Source organism: Rhinolophus sinicus, linkage group LG01 (genome assembly GCF_036562045.2).
Source record: "Rhinolophus sinicus isolate RSC01 linkage group LG01, ASM3656204v1, whole genome shotgun sequence".
In the NCBI taxonomy this organism is placed as follows: Eukaryota; Metazoa; Chordata; class Mammalia; order Chiroptera; family Rhinolophidae; genus Rhinolophus; species Rhinolophus sinicus.
Window position 1 is genome coordinate 152,827,632 of NC_133751.1, and position 24,838 is coordinate 152,852,469.

Genomic DNA, 24,838 nt, shown 5'->3' on the forward strand with positions numbered 1-24,838 from the left:
ACTGGGGCAAGAAATGGCCTAGAGAAAAACCAGGAGGTCTGTTTCAGCTGTTCTTAGTTTGAGATGATTATTAGGTATTAAACTATATTTGTCAAATAAGTGATTGGATTGATATGAAAGTCTTGAAGTCAGTAGTTATTAAGGATGGCGATATAAAGATGAGAGTCATCATCAAGTAGGTGGACTCGATGGGACTTGATGCGTTAACCCAGACAGAAAGCGTAGTTACGGAAGGACGGGAAGGCAAGGGAAAGGAGCCCCTTACTGATCCCCAAAGCACTCCAGGAGAGGTGGAGTCAGCAAAGCAACACGGTAAAGGAACAGAATTTGTTTTCTGAAATTCGCTCCTTGTTTATTCACCAATAAACATTTATTTAGGACTTACTAAGTTCTGGATGTTGAGAATATAGAAGTGAAATAAATGCACACTTTCCCCTTTCATGATACCCTTCGTGTCCATTTTCAGGTGTAAACCCATTCACTATTAAGGCTTAGTCCTTAAAGAGACAGCTGTTCCAACTGTGCATAGTAAAGGAAAAAAGACTAACAAAATCCATTCCTTTTAATAAGGGTTCAACTTCCTATTTGGCTCAAGTCAAAGGAATAAAGATGTAATTATTAGGAAGCTTTTGGAGTAATAAAGGAAGAAAGGCCTTCAAGTCAGATATACTTGGATTTGAATGTTGTTTCTACTCCTTCCTATGTAAGTAAATTATCTTACCACTTGAAGATTTAGTTACTGCATCTGTAAAATGTGGATAAGCATCCCTACTGTGTGGAGTTGTGATATAGAATAAATAGGATATGGCATGGCAAGCACCTTACACAGTGATCCCCACATTCTGTACAGCTACTCAAATAGTAACAGCGGCTGTTATTATTAAACAATTTCAGATAAGACTAACTACCTTACACATCACCACTTTGTATCATATAGAATGTACAATTCTTAGAATTGTACATAGTAAATACAATAGTAAAGCCTCTTAGTTTGAGGTGAAAATTTAAGTGAGAATGTGTATGAACAACTTGAAAAAAGAAAATTCTGTGCCTCAGAGTGGGTGGGCATGATAGAATGAGAACGGAGGAGGTTAAGATGCAATTTTTTATACATAAACCTCCATATTTTTATTATGAAAGGATTACTTTATTATGAAAGGATTGCTTTAGAATTATCTTTTAAAGTTATACTGGTTCATGTTTACCAATCACCGAGGAGCTGCTGTGTAAGAGTGGACTGTAGAGGTGTCTGTAGTAGCAGTCTGCAGGCTAACACTCATTTCAGCACAAGAATGATTAAAAGTTTAGCAATAGCTCACTCTGGTCTTGTGGAACACTTTAAATAATTCCTATATAACTCGCCTGAAATTATTAGGGTAGTTAGCCTCAAGAGAATTTAAGGGTAACATGTAAATGGAAAATGTAATGCAGAGAAAACGTATGTCCACAATAAAACTTCCACACAAATGTCCATAGCAGCATTATCCACAACAGTCAAAAACTGCAAACAAGCCAAACATCCATCAGCTAATGAGTAAATAAACAAAATGTAGTTTATGCATACAATGGAATATTATTTAGCAATAGAAAGGAATGCATTACTGCTACATGCTACATGGATAAAACTTGAAAACATGCTAAATGAAAGAAGCCAGACACAAAAGGCCACATATTGTATGATTTCATTTACATGAAATATTCAGAATAGGTAAGTCCATAGAGACAGAAAGTAGATTAGTGGTTGTCAGGGGCTGGGGGAAGCAGGGGATGGGGAGTGACTGACAATGAGTGCAGGGTTTCTTTTGAGGAAGATGAAACTACTCTAAAATTAGATAGTGGTGATAGTTGCACAACTCTGAATACACTAAAGAACACATTAAAGGGGGGATTTTATGGTATGTGAATTATTTCTCAATAAAGCTGTTAAATAAATGTAATGCAGTATAATGGCAAAGGTCGTGGGTAATAATGGGTGTCTCAATTTCACAGTAAAATACACATAGCGAAAAATAGAAATTACAAAATTCACACAAGAAAAATCTGGAACGGATATTTAATCTAGTGTAGATTCTAGGAAAATTTTCTATTAATGTCAAGGCCAATGGAATAGAACGGTGAAACATAATTGGTGACCCAAACATTCCATGATTAGTTTTAGCTGACCTGGCTCAGAAAGACAGCTTGAGCAATAATGTATGGCTTGGGCTTTCAGAGTCAAGGGATTATTCCTCAACCAAGGAGCAATAATAAATCAACTCTGGGAAAACTAGTGCAGGGGATCAGGTAGAGTCCGAGTGCCTGTACGTGACACATTCTGGGAGATTTCGTCCCCAGGAGAAAGAAGTCTGGATGAAGGAGACAAGAACAGCCTTGGCAGTAGTGTAGACCAGTGCTGTGGTTTTTCCAAAAACTTTTCTATTAAATGCCTAACATTCAGAAAATAGGAGTAAAAAGCTATCCCACTTTATCCCCAAGAACTGTGGCATATTAATGCACAATAGTTACTAAAAATTTAGCTACAAACTGCAGTAGCAAGAAGGCAGATATCAAAGTAGACAGTGCTTAGCACCACGGAAAATCTATAAATTGTGTATTTATAAACATGAGGCTAGACGATGGGCTCATTTATTTGATAAGGAATTTAAACAGCACCTCCAAAGAGGCTCTGCTGTCAGCAACAGAAAACACTTTTAGAATATGTTCAGGCTTTGTGTGTAGGTTGCCTTTACCATTACATTTCTTAGATATCACCAAGAATTCCAATTCATTTACTTCACCACTTGTCCAGTTTAGAATCCAGGCACTCATTATCATCATTCTTTTACAGTTTCCTCAACTTCCATGCATTTCTCTCAGTCTATCATACTAACCTGGCAGAATCCAAATCTTATACATAATCTAGCATCCACTTTCTCCATACTTGCCCCCAAGTACCTGAATGTTATTAGACAAACCCTCACACCCAAGTGAGTGATTATATTTTAAATAAATGATCCGCAATATCAATTGACATTCAAAAGAGACTACCTGTGCCATTACCTAAGATGACCACATAGTGCATTCTCCTCAAACCCGCAGAATTCAACTCCCAGCCAATGATCTCATCTCACACTTTTCTGAGGAAATAAAGCCACTGGATTTAACTTAATCCTGTTCTGATAACTCTGCAGCCTACTCGTCCATCTTTCCTCCTGCTTCCGTGGTGGAGAGACATGCCTCTCCCCCTTGCTCTTCCATTTTTATCAAGGAATTGACTTCTCCCTTGTCTCTTGAACTATTAATCCATATTTTACTATTCACTCATTTTTATCACTGAAAAACGTTACTATCAAATCTATCCTTTAAAAGAATGGCAGCTATTTCCCCCATTATTCTGCTTCTCTTTACAGCCAAATTTCTTGGAAAAATTGTCTGAACCTACTATCTTCTCTTTGATCTGATGTCTTATCCACACCATGACTACCATAGTCCAACCTCATGCTCCACTAAACCTACTACTTCACTAAAGTTTTCTCATGAATGTCTCTGGTGACTTCCATGATGTTACAGCTAATGTCTATTTCTCTAACCTCATCATCCTTTATCCTTGATCTCGTAGCATTCTTCAACACAAGCACTCCTTTTTTTTTTTTTCAACATACTTTCTTCCCTTGGCCTCACTATGTATATCTTTGTATGCTTCTTCTTTATGGGCTGGTCCTTCTGTGTCTTTTTCTGGGTCCTCTCTACCTGCTTTTTAGACATTAGGGTTGTGGAGTTGAGCATCTTCTAAATGTCAAACCTACTTTGAACACCAGATTGCCCATTCTCTAACTACTTACAAGCATTTTTCAGAAGGACATATGTATGTCTTTACGTGCCCTTTCTTTTTGCTGATTACTTCAAAGTATATATATTTTCAAACCAGGCAGTTCCTCTATCTCTATGCTTTAATCTCCAGTTGTTTACTTAATATCTCCTCTTGGATGTCCCAGTGACATCTCGATTTTGAAAGTTTAATAGTGACTTTTCTGTACAAACCTGCCCACATTTCCCTCATTTCCCATCGCCACCTATTCAGTTACTGTAGCCAGAAACCTAGAAGACATCCTCAAGCCCTCTGCTCTTCTTTAATCCATCAGCAAGCTCTTAGATTTTATCTTGAACTCTCTTTTCTCTTCACTTCCTACCACCACTCTAGATGAAGCCACGATCTTCTCTTATTTGGATGACAGAAACATCATTCTAACTGGTCTTCCTTATTCCAATCTCCATCCACCTTTGCTCACTTATGTGGCAGTTCTTGCCCAAACATATGGCAGTGTTCCACAAACTAATTAAAATCACAGCATTTAAAATAAAATTCAAACTCTTTTCCATGGGCTATAACATCCTTCATGATATGACCCTGTCTTTTTTTTCTTCTTCTTACTTTCTGTTGCCATTCTGTCTCTCCCTTGCTCAAGTCTAACCGTATCACTGTTTTTTCCATTCTGTGAATACAGAATACTCTAGGATCTTTCCATATGCTATTCCTTCTAACTCAAGCAGCAGCCATCATACACACACTCTCACCCACATTGACACTATTTAATGGCTTCTTATTATCCTTCAGATTTCCTCCTAAAGGTCACCTCTTCAGAGAGCTTTTATCATTTAATTGGTATCTCAGCCCCTGAGATTTATTTTCTTTGCAGAGCATTTATTAAAACTTGCAATATTTTTTGTCTAGTTTTCTGTTCTCCTAGCTTTAATCTTTGATTCCCACTAGAATATAAGCTCTGTGAAAGCAGAGGCTGAGGCTATCATTTTCATTACTATAGCTCCAAAGAAGTACTTAATAAACACATGGCGATAAATAAATGTCTGAATAAATAGTACAGTAAGACCCATTTTCTATAACACAGAAAACAGGTAGGAAACCAAAGACAAACTTGACAAAAACATCTCCTCTCTAAAACTATATTTCAGGAGGAAAATCAATAATACTGTACAGAACTGAGGGAAAGGATTATGGAATAAAATTTCAATGTTAGCTATGCTGCCACTCACATGTAAAGGCAATATGAACACACATTGCAAAATTCAAGGGCTCCTTCTACTCTTTTTTTAAAAAAAAAATGCTTGAAACAACTCCAGAAGGTTAAAAAAAATCATTCAAATTACAAACTCAGTAATGGAGCCAAGAATCAGAATAAAAGGATCGGTAGTGATCCTAGTTAAAAAAGTTAAGTTGAAGGAAAAGTTGTAAATTGATTCACAAAACAGAATGTGAATGTCAATAATTACCCACAAGTTATATTAACTTCATGGCATATAAACTAAGGAATAAAATTCCTTGGAAATTGAAAATATAATTTAAGGTCATATTAATAAAATCAGAAACTGAAAATAATAAGTAAAGATAAAAGAAAGGAAAAATATGCTAAACCCCTCAGCAAAAGCTGGTAGTAAAAAAATTTACATTAAATATTTTACTTGAAAACATTTGTTTTGTTTTGTTTTTTTGTCTTAGGCTTTTTAAAATTTTTCTTTATTTACAGTATTTAACTATAGTAACTAGGTTTTATTTGCTTTTATGTTTCCCAGTGAGTGGAAATTACACATTTAGTAAAGTTAAAAAAAAAAAAGATGTATACAATTCTTTATTATCCAAGGAGAATTCTGACCTTTCCTTCCTGATTTCCTTCTATCACAGGCACATACATTTGAAAGGTTTCTTGATTTCCACCCCACCTCTGGATCTAATTATCTGTTAGGATTTGTGGGCTCATGTGGGCAACATCACACAGACACATTGCAGGTGTTAGACAGAAAGCACAGTCTTGCCTGATCTCATTCTCACCCAAACTTATCAACAGCTTTGGTGAGAGAAATGGTGTTAGGAGATAATCATTCAGGAAACATGCAGTTCATGCTTTCTGTAACATACTCTAAAATATACTTGTGAATTAAGCAGACGTCTGAGACTATGAGTACAGATCATCTCATAAAGTACCTACAGAACTAGTTCTGATGAATTAAACTTTGATGTGATGGATTAGCTAGATTGAGGAAAGTCATTAGAAAGAACTGTGAAACTCACAATTGGTTATAATATAAAGATAGTGTTGATAAATCTGAGTAAACTGTTGCACTTTAAACAAATCTTTAGAAATATTATTGAGACATTTTAATATGTGATAATTAATATTATAATTATATTATGGTTAACATAAATATATCATGTTATATTATAGTCATTAAGTATAATATACATGTAAAATATAATTATATTATGATATAATAAATTACCCTATAAACATCAGTATGAATTACACAATAAAACTATAGTTTATATTTTATGATGAAATGTAATGGTTAATAGCAGTAGGTCATAGCTAAATTTATTTCTCTGGAGCGAATTTATTCTTTTTTATCTTACAGAAATGGAGAATTATGGAAATATCTCATGTTTCTAATACCAGGGCTGCTAGAAAGGTTAGAACAAGGGAGATTTATAAAAATTTAACACGATCCAAATCCATACTGTAGCAACTTTCTACATAGTTGAATAATTTTTAAATAATTAAAATGAAAGCAACATTTCATCGCTAAAGGAGATCAACGCTTTTAGCCTTATTTCAACTTATTAACCACTGTAGAGATAGTCTTACTTCTATAGTATTCTTCTTCAGACATATCTGATATGGTCACATTCATTTCATGTGAAGACTGCATACACTTGTGCTTCAGGTTGCCCATGAAGAGCTGCAGCCCGATCAGCGCGAACACGCTCAGACAGAACACAGTCAGGATCATGACATCCGAGAGCTTCTTCACAGACTGGATCAGGGCCCCCACAATGGTCTTCAGGCCTGAAGATGGGGTCAGAAAGGTGTTCATAATGAAATAAGGCCTCTGAATGAGAAACAAACACAAACACAAGCTTTCCTAGAAATGCATGCACTATATCAAATCAATGACCTTGAAAAACCTAATTAAAAAAAAAAGCCCACTAGGTCAAAGGGTGGATTTGTTGTTTCACATTTATTTTATTTAAATACATATGTATATTACATATAGCAAATGATTGAAAATTGTAAAATATTTTCAAAGAATAATAACCAAATTGTCAAAATGAATAATTTGGTTGCCCAAACCATATCCACACTCACTTGTAAAAAGTAACTTTTAAAAGTGCCAGTTCAGGAAATGCTTGTCAAACAAACCATCTCCCTATAATGACACTAAATCAAAGAAGAGACTGCATTGCAGCACACAGTGACAATTTACTAATTTTCAGTTAAGAAATGGTTTGTCGAGGGAAGATAAAAAAACAATATGTCATGCAATACCTTCATGCTAATATTTTTTCTCTCTTTTCTTAACTATACGAAAAGCAATTAAAACAAACTGAAATTTTCATTCCTGAATAAGCAAAATGGAAAAAGAACTGTTAGACAGGAGGGAAAATTTCAAGTTGAGATGTGAGCCAAACGGCCATCTTCATCTTCTAAGACCCATGCAACTGATTAAACTCAAAGGCTGACTTTTAATTAGGATTCTGAAAAACATAAGAAATTAAATTTAATTAAAATTGCATAAGAAAAAGCTTTTCTTGTCTTTCTTCCAAAAGTCAGCCCCGGTGTTTAACCCCACTCTCACCTGGAATGACTGAAATTGTTTTCAGTGCTCGGAGAACTCTGAATGTTCTCAACGCTGAGACATTGCCCAGGTCCACAAACTCTGTCACATATCTGCAATAGGGGAGTTTATACACAAACACAGTGACAACACACACACAAACAAACAAAGAACAACTCCCAAATAGTTGGAGTTATGAGTGGCCTAATGCTTCACACCAGTCACTTCTTACCTGGGATTACAGAAATAGTTTTCAAAGCTCTCAACACTCTGAAAGTTCGAAGAGCTGAAAGATTGCCTAGGTTTACAAATTCTGTTAAATACCTGTAGAATTAAATCAGAGTTATTCAGAATTTAGATAGAGTCTATGATACTTACCTGTGCCTTTAGTCAAGGTATTTCCAACATTTGGAACATCTTATTTAAAGACTCTGCAAGTCTTTTTTTTCCCCTATCATAATTAATTTAATTTAATTTGATTTGCCTCAGTTGATGTGAGCAAAATACAAATATATTATTAAAATGGTTTCATATACTTAAATGCTTAAATAAACAATTACAGGCTTCAATTATTAGACCTTGGCCTTCTGGTAATATAGGTATTTAATAATCCTTTAAAACATCCGTGGCAAACCTTGAAAACTGTATGACAGTTGAAAGAAGCCAGACACAAAAGGCCACGTCCTGTATGATTGCATTCACATGAAATGTCCAGCATAGGCAGACCCATAGAGGCAAAACCTAGATGAGTGGTTCCCAGCCTGGGACTGATGGGAGGAGGGAATGGAAGTGACTGCTTTTTGGGGTGATGAAAATATTCTTGAATTAGAGAGTAAGGATGGTTGCACAACTTTGGGAACATACTAAACAACACTGAATTTTATATTTTAAAAAAGTAAATTTTATGGTATATAAATTCTATCTCAATACAAAAGGAGAGCCCCCTTAGAAGAGGCAGCCCTGTTTGACACAATGTTGTCGTATCAGCAGGTGGTAGGTGGGACTGCAGCAGCCACATGTGATCACTACAGGAATTAGCCTGATGGACAGAGGTGGGACATGACTGAGGAGGAAAGTGGAGACTGGAAATCTGAAGATCCTTCTGTATTGTCTAAATTCCTCAAATGAACATGCGTTACTTTTACAATTCAATAGCAGAACAAAAAATATTGCATCTAGGTTTGAGATTTAAAAAAAAAAAGTTTCTGACAAATATATTTGGGAAAAGAGTAGCAATATGAATAAATTAAAATTCTATGTTAAAGTAATATTTTACCCTTGAAAATAAACTATGGATGCGTGTGTGATACACATACAGTGTATTACTGTGAGGCTTAGCCATCAGTGACAACCCTTATAAAAAGATTTACTTACTAGCGCTTGAATAATATAGGTTAATAAAAAAGACCACCATCCTTATAATTAAAGGCCTGAGTTATTTCTGTGATTCTTACAGGTTTTATTAGTTTTTAAATAAGAACTTGGAAAAAGTGTGAACCTAACTGGCACCAAATAGACTGTCCATCCAAGTGCTGGACATGGAGGGAGATGATCAATTTTAATGATGTCATACACTTTTGAGTGAGAAATGCTCTTCCTGAAAAAAAAATTGTATCTGCCTGTAAATGACTAACTTTCATACAGTTTCCTTTAAATGAAACCAAGACATGGAGAAAAAGTCAGAACCTAAAACTCTATCCTTTTTTGTTTTAATCTTCATTAAATTTATTGGGGTGACATTGGCTAGTAAACTACAAAGGTTTCGAGTGTACATTTCTATAGTACATCAGCTATATGTGACACTGTGTGTTCACCACTAAAGCTCTGTTCTTACTGGAATACTGTGCTGTCTGTGATTTGCATGAGATTGCCATTTCAAAAAACCGAATGTGGTACTTACGCAAAAACAATGACGATAAAATCAAGCCAGTTCCATGGGTCACGAAGGAAAGTGAATTGTCCTATACAGAAGCCTCTTGCAAGGATTTTTATAAGTGATTCAAACGTATATATTCCAGTAAAAGTGTACCTAGACACAAGAATCCATTGGGATATTAAGTTTGAAAAAGAATACAGCACCATGTGAATCTTCGTAATTTATTTTTTTCTGATTGATCAAAGAAAGGCATCTATTGCAGTGTGGCTGTTGGTTTACACACCCACTCCAAGTATTACAATAAACTACAGTAAAGGTCATTCCAGAAAAGCTTAAAATGTTCCTATCAGAATCTCTTTAGAAAGTAGGGGTATTTAAAATTACTAAGAACATAAATGTTAGGTCTGCCTAGAAAATTCCTACACTGCTCCTATCAGAAATACACCAAAAGAAATATGTAACATGTCTAAGAACAAGGCAGCACATCTGATAAGTTTATTCTTCTAGAAAAGACTGTATCATCTAATTATTCTATTTTACTGCTAGCAGGTTAATACCATAGAGGAAAGGAAATAATGGAAAGAAAAGCAATTATATAACATTGGAAGACAAACACCACAGTTTTAATAGATGTAGTAACTTCCTGGTAGGAAAAGGAAAGAATAAAAATGATAATACTAAGACCATATCAAAATGTACTTATACCCACTTACTCTACATTCTTGGTCCAGTCTGGAGGGTTCTTCATGGTCATAAATATGCAGTTCGTCAGAATAGTGCACATGATAAGCATGCCGAATAAGGTAGCTTAGAATCAAGGAATATGAAGAAAGACCACAGCAGAGACTTTGAATATTTGATAATAACACTTGTTGAAATCTTTTCCTTAAGAAATACTTATAAATAGTTTATAGGCTATCTTTTTAATATCTCTGAACAAGGGAGTAATAGATAAAAGTAATTTATCCTAAAATGTTAAAACTGCCATTCGTCCGATCTTCTCAGAGACCTACACCAAATTATACTGAAATGATGAACTAAAACCAGAGTCTTTTCAGGTACAAAAGGACACAAATCCATATTTAAATAAAACAGCAAAAACAACATTTTAAAGAACCATTGCAAGTAAGCATTTTAAAAAGGATATGAGTGTACTAAAATCTTAATAGATATTCTTCTTAGAGGACAGAAAGGAGAGAGCATGTACAATGCAGGTGTGGCATTGAAACGGAAGATTGCTTTCCCTTTGTTCAATACTATAAAAGTCTGCAGAATCAAAATGAAAACAGGATGAAATTGAAAATCCAAAATTTCAATCCAATACTTTAATCTCAGTAGTATCATGTTAAAAAAACAATGCCATGAGACTCAACCAATGCGGTTCCAACGCCAATTATGTGGCTATATGTCATGCTGGCCAATGAACTCCAAGTCCATTTCTTCTCAGCAAATTAAGAAGTGAACTTTTTATGAGCATGTATTGCTCAGAGCTCCCAAAATACAGTATTTTGGCTTTTTCACATCCCTTTAACACCCACATCAGGAACAATAACTTCTAGCTATTGGAATTAGTTTAAAATACCACTTCGTTCTTTCATTACACTACATTACAAGCAAACCAAATAGAAACTGGCTATCTTTCATTTTTACCATAAAAGCTTGAGAATTTTAATACTTGTTGGCTATTGTCATGGTTAGTAAAAGTGCTCTAAAAATATGAGCTTTTTCAAAAAACTATTTTCATAAATTTAAGGAAAGTTAGAGTTGGAGGAATCCTATTATCCAGTTCAATTTTCTTATTTTAGATGTAATATTAATAAAAGCTAAAGTAAAAGACAAAAATTAAGGTACTTGCTTGCTACTATCCATGGTAATTTTTAAAAATAATACAAATAGAACCAAACATTTTAAAAATATGTTATGTAACCATTACTTAATGAGTGACATTTTCCCAAATTCAAAACCTTGACTTATGTTTCTGCATTGGCAGGCAAATTATTTGTGTTATCTAGAAGACATGTACTTTGTCTTTTTGCTGCTGTTGCTGTTGTTGTTTAATCTGAATTTTATATAAGTTAATAAGTGGGTTTCTGGTAATACACATTTGTCACTATTTGGGGACATAAGTTGAAATATCTTGCTTTTCAATTGTATGTGGAAGTGTTCTCAAGAAAATGAACCAGAATCTATTATTTTCGGATGCCTTTTTGTATTCCGGGTCCCTTTCACTATACTTGTTATGTCTAAACATAATTTAACATCAAGTTCACTTTTACATTAAAAACTAGTTTTAAAATTAATATCTAGTCTTTGAGTACAACTGTTGTTTTATTGAAACTCAATATACTGTAGTAGTATATGAGCAGCTATGGCATAAGAGGCAATGTAAGGAGCTTGAACACAAATGAGGCATGAGTTTGCCTTCAAGGAACTTCCTAGAAAAGTGATAAGAACACAATAACTCTGGTATAAGATGTGGCAGGTAACACACAGAGAAATACAAACGGAGGAGTATGAGAGTAAAGAGGGGACAGGGTCACATGTCTGTCAGAATTATCTGGGAGACTTCAGGAACCAGAGGTCAACTGCACTAATATGAAAATCACATTACTCCCAGCCTTGGCAAGATCAAGTTACCTTGGACTTGAAATTAAAACAAAAACAAACAAAAAAACTCAAAAAAAGATTAGTTTGCTATTTTTAAATTAAAGAGTCAATTTTAATTTGCATTAAAAAACTTTTTTTAAATACTTTTTTATTTATTTACTTATTTATTTTTAATTTTATATATTTTTTAAAATTTATTGGGGTGACAATTGTTAGTAAAATTACATTGATTTCAGGTGTACAATTCTGTATTACATCATCTATAAATCCCATTGTGTGTTCACCACCCAGAGTCAGTTCTCCTTACATCACCATATATTTGATCCCCCTTACCCTCAAAAAACTTCTTTAGGAATGTCTGGCCTTATACACACCTAGGTGTCATAGACTTTATACATAGGAAAAGTAGGTATGCCTATGAAATTTTAGAGATCAGTATGAGTCTCTCCAGTAAATTCTAAAATCCTACTAGCAAATCCAGAGATGTAAAAGTCTGAATAAATTCTTTTAAATTTTGCTCATTTCTTTAAGAATTTATCGAATTAAAAAGTAGAGAATTATGGTGCTTAAGGAGGAAAGGCTTTACAGTTGGACAGGTATGATTCTTAACACCAAATCTACCATACAGCAGCTTGAGAGCTAGCACTTACTGTCTGTGAAGTTTCAAGTTTCTCATACGTGTAAACTCTTAGTAAACGGGGGAACAACTGCTGATATTATAGGCAACATATAAGTACCATGGACAGGAAGATAAGATAATGTTACTGTCCTCTTAATACCCATTGTAGTGAGTGACTGGTAATTTATTCTTTCCTAAAGTCACAAACTTACTTACAATAAAGATGCTGCATAACAAACACTATTGAAAAGCACTTACATATCCACCACTGGCTATTGTCATGGTTAGCAGCAAGTGTTCCAAAATAAAAATAAAGCCCTAACTTCTATTATCTGTTTATTAAGTGTTCTTTGTTTTAACAAAGCATTGATAATTATAATCAAATGTAAATTAAAATCTGGATCCAAGTCAAACTATGGCTCATTAAGATTTTTAATCCAAGCAATAATTATAATGTAGCAGAAATAAAGTTTTTGTCAATTAGTGTAAGTAACATGAATTACTGAGGAATCAATTAATAGAGAATACAATTCTAAACCTGCAAATAGAAGTTAAAGCTAAACTACTTTTATCAAGAATGTTTGAGGAGCTTGGACAAGGCACAAAAAGTTGATAATTTACAGCTCCAAACCATAAGGAAATAAAAAGACTCAGTTATCCCTTTTGTGTATTTGTTCAGATGCTAACAATAGAGAACCATGAAAATAGATTACTTTGCCTCAGTATGCAATTCTACCCAAGTATATTAATGCTGATGTGGGTTAGGCTTTTGATGTGGTTGGTTTTACATTATTTGAAAGGAGCTGGGGCCAAGGTGAGGGGGTGGAGTCCCACCCCAAATATTCTCTATTAAATTAGCCTATCACATAGCTAAAATTACTCCATTAGTTAATAAGTCCATCATCCTCCATTCAAATGCAAACATTATCTCCTTACCTCCCAAATCACTTTAAGCAAATATTAGTTTATATCTCTGACTTAGGGATTATTCCAGCAAGATTCTTTCCTCCTTAAGGAGTAGCTGGTTAAGTAATATATACAGGCTTCCTTTGGAAATGAGAAATACAGTAGGTATCCATGCAAAGCCAGGAATTTTTCAGGATGAAGTAATAAGTAAAATGAGAAAGTACCTTTTATTTTGCTGGTTTCATTATTTACTCATTCATTTGTTAAAAGTTGTTAGCATTGTGGTTGCTATACAACAGAAACTAAACTTAGAGTTGTTGCATTTCAGTAGGTGCAGAGTTGTTGATATCTCAGTAGAGAGTAAAACCAACTTAAATTTTAAAAAATCTATGACAAAATTTACTAGTATATAACATTTTGCAAGTTGCTTAATTTCCCCAAGCCCTTTGTCTCATCAAAAAACAGGGTATCACTTCCTATCTCACCAGGTTGTGAAACATACCTGTGCTAATTTGTATAAAACGTCTAATGCCTGACACAGAGACCCTCAATACCTATTAGCATTTTTCCTTTCTGTGTCAGAATACTGATTGGTTAATTAGAGTGTTGTGTAATATTTCAAGGTTCTCTCAGGTATTCTGCTTTCTATTGCTATGCCATCAGCTTGATGAGATTCTGGTTTTAATGTGAATCAAAATATTAGATATGGCCATTCATAGGAACCATCACTGAGGCAGACGGTGTTTCTACCATCAAAATTAACTTTATTACATTTTATATTTCTCAAGACATTTCAATTATGTTCTTTATTTTATTTGCCAGATATCTTATCAAGAAATATTCCCTTTTATTCATTTTTTAAACAAATCAAAATAATTTTTTAAATGGACTTTATCCTGCCTTTCTTGACCTCTCAAAGATCAGTCTTTAGGTGCTGTGCAACAATGCACTGTTGGAGAAAATAATAAAATCTGCTGATCTAATCCTTTACTGTCTTCTCTTTTCTCCTCTTCATCTTCAACCTGGTTGTATCTGCTACTGTGTCAAAAATTATTTAATTCCCCTTCGCATTTTCTCAACAGAATAACCTTTTAGCAGTCATTTCAAACTTTTCCCCATTTCCTTAATTCAGTCAACACCTTCTCCACGCTACTACTCTCAATGTTGACTCTCAAAGGACAATTTCCACTCCTGTAGTATGGAAAAGACTGACTGCAGTTATCATGCATTTCCCCTGATGTATCTACATTGACTTCAACATATCACTCTTAAATCCATCCTCCTATTTGCCACTCAAGCCTCAGACAAAAAGACTTCTTTCCACTTTCTAATGCAAATACAATCAGACCTACAAACACAACGTTGTACCTTGTCCGTGAACATCATCAACTAACTACATTACTGAAACGCTCTATATTTTTCTCTGACTCAGAATGATTTTTCTTTACTTCCAAACATGCTATTTTATACTCTATGTTTAAAATGTTTTCAATTGATTTGGTACCAAAAATGACCACCTTTCTGGTGGAAACTTTCTCAAATTTCTCAACATGCACATATTGTCACCTATTTCCTCTTTCTATTTGCTCTCCGTTATTATTTTCCTTTGATTTCCATCATCTAACACAAACTGCTTACAAAACATAAACAACTCATCCTCTTTGCTCATTTCCATAGCCTTTCTCTAGCCTCAATTTTCTGGGTAATTTTATGAGGTACTTATTTCCCTTATTTTTTAAACAATGGAAAATTCTCTGATTTATGCCCTACTTCTGTGACCATCTATCTCAGACTCCTCTTTCTCTCCAACACCTTAAATGAAGCAGCTCCCCAAACTCCATTTTGAGTTGAGTGATCTTATGTATTCCCATGGATTTAGCTGTCACTTCCATGCAAATGCATTCTGGACATATCCTCAGATCTTACTTCTCAAACTGACAATTATTTTGATCCTACCTATATGTATTTTTGGTCTGTCCAAAAAGGCAGAACATACATATTCTGAATATCATACATAAGTATTTACCTGAATATTTTTGTCATGACGTGTTTCTTTTCCCCCCCAAATTCCACTTGATCGCAACTTAAAATAACTTTCTGTACTGAAAGAAGCCGAGACCACACCATTGCAGTCACAGTAAACTCACTTTTTTGTCTGCGTAGTAGGGGTCCAGGTCCTCTAGGGGCTGTGACACCATGCCTGGAGGAATGTCCCCATAGATGAAGGGCAGCTGTTTACCAGCTTCCAGGTCACTGCTTGGCTTTGGGCCTTCTTCATCATCATCTTTCTTTTCTTCTTTGGGTTCCTTTGTTTTTCCTTCAGCAATACGCTGTTCAATGAGGGCAAGAGACTGTTTTGTGAAGTAGACAAAGCTCTGAGGTCCTGGGGGTGGCAACATTGCCATCTTTTCATCCTGTATATTTTATTTCCCTTTCAGCTCCTTACATAAGAGGCCTAAGGGGAAACAAAGAAAGAAAGCCTTAAGTGTTTGCCAGCCAAGGATAGCCCATTAAAATTAATAATTAATAATAATAATAATAAAAACAAACAGGTTTTTGGTTTCAACTACAAAAAGTAAAGTTTTCACAGAATTATAGGCATGTTAAATTAGCATTTATTCAGATACAGCTGAGATATTCAAAGACGAGAGGAAGTGCACTTTATCATTTAGCAGTTCTACTATTGAGATAAGTAAGAGCTGCTAGAGGACTGAATCTAGAGAATATAGGGGAAAAAATAATAGTTAAACCAGATTTGAGTCCAGGCTTTTATTTTTTTTTAAATGTGTTTTTTGAGGATTCATCGGCTCCAAGTCAATTAGTTGTTTCAATCTAGTTGTGGAGGGTGCAGCTCATGGTGGCCCATGTGGGGATCGAACCGGCAACCTTGATGTTATCAGTACCACATTTTAACCAACTGAGCTAACCGGCCACCCCTGAGTCTTATCTGCTCTCTGAATCGTAATTAGAAGGCCTTTCAATAGTTTTTCATTTTACTGATATCTGAACACCTGATAATATCACTGAAGGAAAGCAATAGACAGATCTACCCTGGCTATAGGGAATACACTTGCAAATTTGGTCCCATCCTTTGCGGGATGACCACAACATTTATGCTATGAACCATTTTTCTTTTTCAAGAATAAATGGTACATCACGTTGGACATCAAGACAACAGGCATTAGCTGGAATGTTCTGGGCAAGCTAAGATATATGCTCATGTGACCCAAGAGAGGTCCTTGGATAAATTACTAAATTGGACATAAGATCCTGGCACTGCCTTGTAATGCTTTCCTTTTTATAGGAGCATATGAGACTAATGGTCTTGATCATTATTATTTATCATGTGCTTTTCTGAAAGATAGATTTCATGGCTGTACAGCAGTACCAAAAACAAACATGAGCAGAACTTAAATCTCAAATTCTTAAGACTTAATCATACTGACATCACTACTGTTTGGAAATCCTGCACCTTTCTTAAATAGTATCCAGAGCCTGGGACTTCAGATAATTGAAGATTCCCAACTTTGGGCTTGAAGGCTGGAAGCACCATGGGCTATATCCAAATACTGCTTGGCATTGCATTTGATATGCCATAAAAGGTTTGTGAACTCCCTGACTGATCTTTTAATTTGCTGCCTTGAAATTTCTGTGTTATTTTTATCAAAATAAAATACATATTTTTAGCTCTAATTTTGGTGGAACCTCCAATACTGCCTGCGTATCATTGGTTTACCATTTTTGAAGATTGTACAGATTTTCAAACTGCCAATTGTTCTACCTCTGATGTTTTATCTTACTCTTTGCCAGTTCAGTAAAACTGATGGCTATAGTCCATTATATATTTACGTATTTAGGTGATAGCCACAGTATTTGTTTTGTTACCTGAAATTTAAAAGTTAACCCAAACTTTTATACTTAAATAGGCAGTAAGAAGACTAGAATTAAGACAGCCTTTACGAATCTATATACAATCTATTTCCCAATACAATCCCTTCATTTGTTTTTAACTTTATAGTTTCTTAACATGGCATCAGAACAGTCAAGTATAGCAGAACATTATTTACCAATAATTGCCTATCTTCATTATGGATTCATCTAGCCCATTTCACTAGAAAGCTAGTTTGAACCAGGGTAACTCTCCCCAGCCCCTTAGGCTCTGGTAACTCCTAGTGGTTCTTCATACTTCATCAGTGCTAAGGAGCCTTCCCTGACAAGGGAAAGGTGCAGTATCTGTGTCACCTTTAAATTACAGTCCATAAATACATAAGCTTTATTTAACCTACTGTTAGAATTAAATGTCTCTGGGAATCTCTAAGATTATGAAATCCAACAGACAGCAGTGTATCCTTAGCCTATAATTGTGCCGGAATACAATAGACTGACCTCTCGATTTTGTAGTTAGTCTTTGTGGTTCCTAACAATCCAAAATATTATGGGGAATAAAAACGTATTTCTAGAGTGAGGGAGTTCTGTGTTTTTATTCCAGTGCTGGTTGCATGGTGTGTATAGTGTGCAAGAGTTCACTGCACTGTATATTTAAGATATATGTATTTTTCTATAAGAACATTACACTTTTTGAAAGGTTAACAAAGGGTAAATGCGAAATTAAAAAGAAAAAAAGAAACCTTTTTCAGAAAACACAAACTAAGAGAATTCATCCTTGTACTAAAGTATACATAGGACTTTTTAGGCAGAAGGAAAATAGCCTAAGAACAGAAGAATGAAAACATAGAAAGAATTGAAGACTGTAAGCATGGGTATGTAGCTATGTATATATCAGAAAAACTGACTCTACCATGTAAAGTGAACAGTGACTATACAAAGCAGTAACGATCATGCCTTAGGGATTTTAAGACAATGTAGAATAAAATGCAAAATGAATCCCAGTTTGTATATTTTCTTAAATCCTTCATCACTGTTTGTATATACAATCTAAATTTCCTTTAATCTTATCTGACTTTGTTATTGCAGTTACATTTCAATGGTTTTATTAAGGTAATTGTTCTCAATTTTTTTAAGTATGTTGAATATTTTTCTCTGTTGTGTCGAAAACACTGTTCAAGAATTCCCTAAGAGTTGGGCCGGCCCGGTGGCTCAGGCGGTTGGAGCTCCGTGCTCCTAACTCCAAAGGCTGCCGGTTCGATTCCCACATGGGCCAGTGGGCTCTCAACCACAAGACTGCCAGTTCGATTCCTCGAATCCCGCAAGGGATGGTGGGCTCTGCCCCCTGCAACTAGCAACGGCAACTGGACCTGGAGCTGAGCTGCGCCCTCCACAACTAAGACTGAAAGGACAACAGCTTGAAGCTGAACTAAGATTGAAAGGACAACAACTTGACTTGGAAAAAAAAAATGTCTTGGAAGTACACACCGTTCCCCAATAAAGTCCTGTTCTCCTTCCCCAATAAAATCTTAAAAAAAAAAAAAAATTCCCTAAGAGTATACTGTTATATAAAAATTACTATTTTTCAGAATAGTCTTATTTTGAAAGGCCCTTCAATAACTTAAAAGTAATTAGAGAATTAATTTTACATGACCAGCCATCAGTTAAATTATTTGCAATATTATTATTTTTATTAAAATTTATTTTTATATGTCATCATAATTACCTGTGAGCAGAATTAACAAAATATGCTTTGGGGGGAGTTTGTTTATTAAGCTACAAAAGACTAAAGCAAGAAGACATAAACATTATTAATTTCTTATTGTTCAAGTTACTAAGACAAAATGAAGTTGATCTTGATTTTAAGATTATCCCCCTACAGGTTATAAAAATAGTGATTGTTACATGTGTGAAATCATGTGATGCTAACATTCCTTTCAGATGTTCATGCCATGTTATTTACTCAATTTTTTTTTTTTTTTAAAGTGATCACTAAGCTCTAGACAGAATGCCAGGTGCTCGGGACACAAATACAAACAAACTAGGCAGCATTGGTCCTTGTCCTCTGGGACCTACAGTCTATTGGGGAATATGAGCAGGTAAACAACTGCAATTCACCTACCATATGAAAGCAATGCGAATACACAGGAAAGGTACCTGACCTGGACTCCTGAAGGTAGGGTTTGGTCAGGGAGGGAAGTTGAGTAGAAGTTCGCTGTTCTTTACAACTTATTTCCCTAATAAGTCCTACACCTTGACATTTGGACTTCATTCATAAGATTATTTATTAAGTGCTTGCTATGGTCCAGGAGCTGTCTTTGTTATTTTCTAGGTTTTTCCCCAGTCTGATCATCGTCACTACTCTCAGCTTTTCCAAACAACAAAAAATTATCTTCCATTGAATTTGACATGTGTAACTTCATAAACTCTTTAAATTCTATCTCTTTAAATTCTATCTCTTTAAAATCTAACCTCCGGTGATTCTAATTTAAAAAATTTTTAAATGTGCACAAACCTTTTAAGATTGAATCACAATTTAGCTATATTGTGGATAATATAAACCAAAGTTTCTACATTCCATAGATTTTTTTTTTTTTTTTTAATTTCAGGTTTAGAGAGTTAAAATTGCCCAGTTCATGGCCCATTGTCACCACTGGCCATGCAAATCTCTATTTTTTTTCTGTCACACCATATCCCACTCTGCAACATTCCACCCCCTTTTCATTCCCATCCTTAGGCAATCGTCCAAATGTATTTACTGTACATCTTTATGTTACATCTTTGTGTTATTATGCTTTCTTGAAAATCTATTATTATCTTGGATGTATATATCTATAATTTACATAAACTGTGTTTTCTTTTTCTTTTTACTAAGTACTATGATTTTAATATCCACCCATTTTACTATAAGTACATCTAATCGGTACTTATAACTACAGCACAATACTCCAAAGTATATTAGCAGATATTTCACCTATTTGCTCTTATTTGGAACACCTGGGAGCCATCTAGCCCCCCCACAATCCAGAGACAGATCCATGTTTTACAGGCCTGTAGCCTATATAAATGGGGGGGAGGTGATAAGACAAAAATGCAAAATACAAATCGGATACAAAAATAATTATTTATTAAAAGTGACCTCAGAAATTTTTAAAAACTAACCAATAATATGAACACCACAAATTCCAAAATTTAATTAATCAACTCCTTAGCACATATTTTTAATACTTTCCCTCCATTTTTGGCTTCATTCTCTTTGATCATCTCTTTGCAGGGCAACAATTTTGTGATTGGGGGAACAGAAGCAATTTACTCTTTCCTGTAACCTGACTGACTGGAATGTGTATGCGTGTTTAGTCCTGATAGTTGAGCAAATTTCTTTGAGCTACACAACTTGTTATTGTTAGCAGCAGGTAAATTTTTAAATATTATCATCAAATTTACAAACACCACCATCAACTTGTTCAGTCACTCTAAGTCTTGTTAAGAGGCTACTCTTAAATACTGTGAGTTGATAATACTCATCAACCACATGTCACCAATGTCCTCAATGTAGTTTTATATTACCTCATGTGTTTGGGTATTTTATGGCAAACTAGCGAGAAATTTAAATATTTTTTCCCCAATATATTCATATGATTCACTCTTCTTCATCAGCTGGATTATCAAACAATCCAAGAACCTGTTTAATACTTCTGTAAGAAAGGCACCTCTTCCTCTCAGTGAAATTCTGTTTTTCTTACTTTTGCTTCTGATATGACACAACATTTTGTTATATTTCACTGCTCACAGTTAGTACCGATTCTGTTGCTTTTACTGACCATCTTATGATTTGTTTCATATCCCACTAATTTTATATCTGAATTTTCTCTCAGTATTTTAACACAAAAAGTTAAATATGAAAAAGTGCTCTTCATATATAGAGGGTGCCAAAAGCCAAAAAAAAAAAAAAAAAAAAAAGTATACACATTTTAAAGTAACAGCTCTTAAAATGTGTATACATTTTTTGGCACCCCCGGTATATATGCATTTCTATTTACATGTATATATACACATATATATTCAATAATATGCAATTCTTAACTTAAAATATTCTTATGTATATTTCCAAATGGCAGTTAAATTGGAGCTTTATCATGTTGATGAATAAATATCTTGCACCTCAACTGTATTTGGGTTTCTAAACAAATCTTTAAGGGCATATTTTTAGAATTTCATTATACCTATTTTGTGTAGCTTGGAAAGCTTTATAATAGGCAGAACATATAAACTGAAAATTCCAAGTTGGCATTGGTGTTTAAAACATGCCATCTATGAAATGCAACCAAAAAATATGTAACTGTTAAAAAATATCAAAGTCATCACAATTTCAGGTACTGGGGAGGCAATTTCTTTCCCTGGAAAGATTAAAGGAAGGAGCTGAACACAGAGCCTGTTTTACATACTTAGCAGTGTTTTTATAAGAGGATGTGTGATAAACGTATATGAAATGACTGCAAACCACATAAATGCATCCCATTGAACTAAAAAAAAGGAATCTCCAACTCAACTCCTCTTTGCTACAAACCAGATATGCCTACAGCTACTCCAACACTACTTGATGGGAGGAAAATTGTGGTATGGTTACAATGTCTACTTCGTACATCTCATCAAAAACATAAAACCATGTGGACACATTGCGAGGGCTCCTCCTAGCTTACACTTCATTACTTCCTCAGTAAACTCACTTCTGTCACCACCACAGATAACACTGTCATGAACAACTTTGTGTGTCCTCCATTATGGAGTTGTGAAGAATTCCCTGTTAATCTATACCTGGGAGCATAAGCGCTGGGCCTTAGGGTGCATACGTACTTACCTGGTCCAAGTAATGCCAAGTTCCTCTCCAGAAGGCTGACCTCTTCTGTTCTCCTACCAGAGTTCACGAGGTTCTGTATCCCCACCAACACGCAGCATTATTCAGTTTTCTAACTTTTACCAGATTAAGAGGTAGAAAGTATACCATTTTATATTGTTTGAATTTCCATTGGTCTATAATGTTGAGCATTTCCTCATATGTCTATTAGCTTTCTGGATTTCTTCTTAAGTGAATTCTTTGTTCTTATCCCTTGTCCAATTTTTCCATTTGATTGTTGTCTTTTATTGGTTGATTAGTAGGTGTGCCCTGTATATACTAGATTTTAACACCTCTGTTTCAGAATCCTGACTATCTTCTACTCTACCATTACCTTTGTCAATGGTATTTTTCTACATATAGTTTGTCTTATTTTAATGCTTTGAAAGCATCCTTTACCTACTATAGCCTTCCCCACCTCTCCTCCCACAAAAATTTTTTTGTCGTACATCTTAGTGGATATTGAGATAAGTCCTCTTCTTTTACTTAAGCTTAACTTACCTATAAGGATGATTTCTTCTTCTAACAATTTCCCCAAAAAGTCAACTGACACATAGTAATTTTTGAAGAATTTATAACTTCATAATATTGTCTTCCCATCCATAAGTATAAAATTAATCTCTGAGGTAAATAATCTTCTATGTCCCGTATCAAAGTTTATTATTTTTTCTACATAAGGATTTGTGTATTCCTGGTTAAATTAATTCTAGATACTATATTTTTATGTTGCTATTGCAAATGGTGTCCTATTTTTAAAAACATACACATTCTAGTTGATACTGGCTACTAATTTGACTTTATATCCAGTGATCCTTAATTTTCATTTTTAACAGTTTGTCAGTTGTTTTTTGCATAGATGATCGTATCTTCCGGAAATAATGACAATTTTATTTTTTTCTCCTTCTATTTCTTTTTCTGTTCTTGAAGCACCAAGAAAGAGTATGAGTAAATATTTCATGTCAGATACTGGGTAAAATCTGGGAATTCAATGATAAAAAAGACATTTTTAACTGTTCAGTCACTTCATGTCTGATTGCACACACCTAATATTATTTGCTTCGTTTTTTTAATCCAAAAGTAAGTTATAGATATGTGTATACGTGTGTGTGTGTGTGTATATATATATATATATATATATATATATATATATATATATATACTTATATTTTCTCTCAAACATCCAATCTTCCTTCTATTTTGGAGTGGATGGAGATTCCCGATTGTGAGTAGTGGTGATAGAATTCGAGCCCTGCCTCTTATTGTGGAAATCTAAGAGGAATTATCCTTCTTTTATACTTGTTAGTGTGGTGAGGCCACACTAATTCCTAAGCTAATCTGGATGGATTCACTTGCCCTTTACTTTGACTCTGGGATGAGTGAAGCCAAGATGAAGGAAGGTCTGGTTGGAATTCCTCCTTTGTAATGGAGACTCTGGCAACTGTGGTAGAATCCAGTTGTGGCAAGCAGAATCACCCAGCAGTCCTTGCAGATGGGTCTGCGAAACAGCTTCTAGTCCTCCCTTTGGTCTGCTCATTTCCCCACCCAGTTCATCCAAGTTTCCACATCCTTCCAATAACTCTGTGAGAACCCAGCATCTTCTAATAAATCTCCCTTTGGCTTAAGTCAGCCAGTATTCATTTCTCTTGCTTGCAAACCAAAATCCTTGTTTGATATGGGGAAATTACTTTGAACTCACTATATAGAACCGAGGTTATGATCAGAAAAGCTAATTTTAAACAGAGCCATTTTCCTAACTTATTAAAGCATTTCTTTTGAATCACCTGAAAAATAATTATATAACTCAAAAGTAGTGGTTTAAAAGAAAAATAATGTAGTCTACAAATGTAGAATCCATTTCATATTACTTCTTAGTTTATAAAATAGATGTGGTTATTTTGCCTATAACCTCTGTTAAAAGTACTTCTGCAAAATAAGTAGTCCAAAACTTCTATTATGAACTAAATTCAATTTTTAACCTTCACTTTAAATATACAGCTCTTCTCTCTCCCCCATTATTATTCTCAGCCTTTAAAGGAAACATGGACATGTACATGCAATAAACTCAAGCCCATTCTCTAACCTGATAGGACCATAATCCTTTAATGTCACCTTCCGGCTAGAAGTCAGAACAGCAGGAAGCCAGAGGATCTGGGTGACTTTGTGCAGCTACTCTACCAGCTTTAGATGTCTACCTTGGGCTCGTATTTAGTGAAAGCATAATACCTGGGTGTTTAAGCTACTGTGTGTTGGTCTCTATTATTAGCAGCTGAATCTAATTCCAAACAACACTAAAACAGTATTGAATAACTATCATTAAGTTTTATTAATGTGATTCATATTAAATTATACTGATTATCTGAATAAAATTATTCTTAGTAACATCAAATACACTAAAACACTTTACATGCTTCTATTTTTTTATTTATCAAATATTATTTCATTTTCC

At 34.6% G+C, this 24,838-nt stretch overlaps 1 protein-coding gene across 1 annotated transcript in view; it reads right to left on the reverse strand.

Annotated features, from left to right (window-relative positions):
* The window catches only part of SCN9A (sodium voltage-gated channel alpha subunit 9), a 128,087-nt gene that overhangs the window by 60,858 nt on the left and 42,391 nt on the right, over window positions 1-24,838 (reverse strand). The window contains exons 2-7 of the mRNA XM_019727348.2: window positions 15,761-16,068; window positions 10,629-10,747; window positions 10,195-10,284; window positions 9,506-9,634; window positions 7,838-7,929; window positions 6,636-6,836 (exon numbers count right to left, since the gene is read on the reverse strand). Coding sequence (XP_019582907.2) covers window positions 6,636-6,836; window positions 7,838-7,929; window positions 9,506-9,634; window positions 10,195-10,284; window positions 10,629-10,747; window positions 15,761-16,018 — 889 coding nt within the window. The 5' untranslated portion in view covers window positions 16,019-16,068. The remainder of the gene's footprint in view (window positions 1-6,635; window positions 6,837-7,837; window positions 7,930-9,505; window positions 9,635-10,194; window positions 10,285-10,628; window positions 10,748-15,760; window positions 16,069-24,838) is intronic.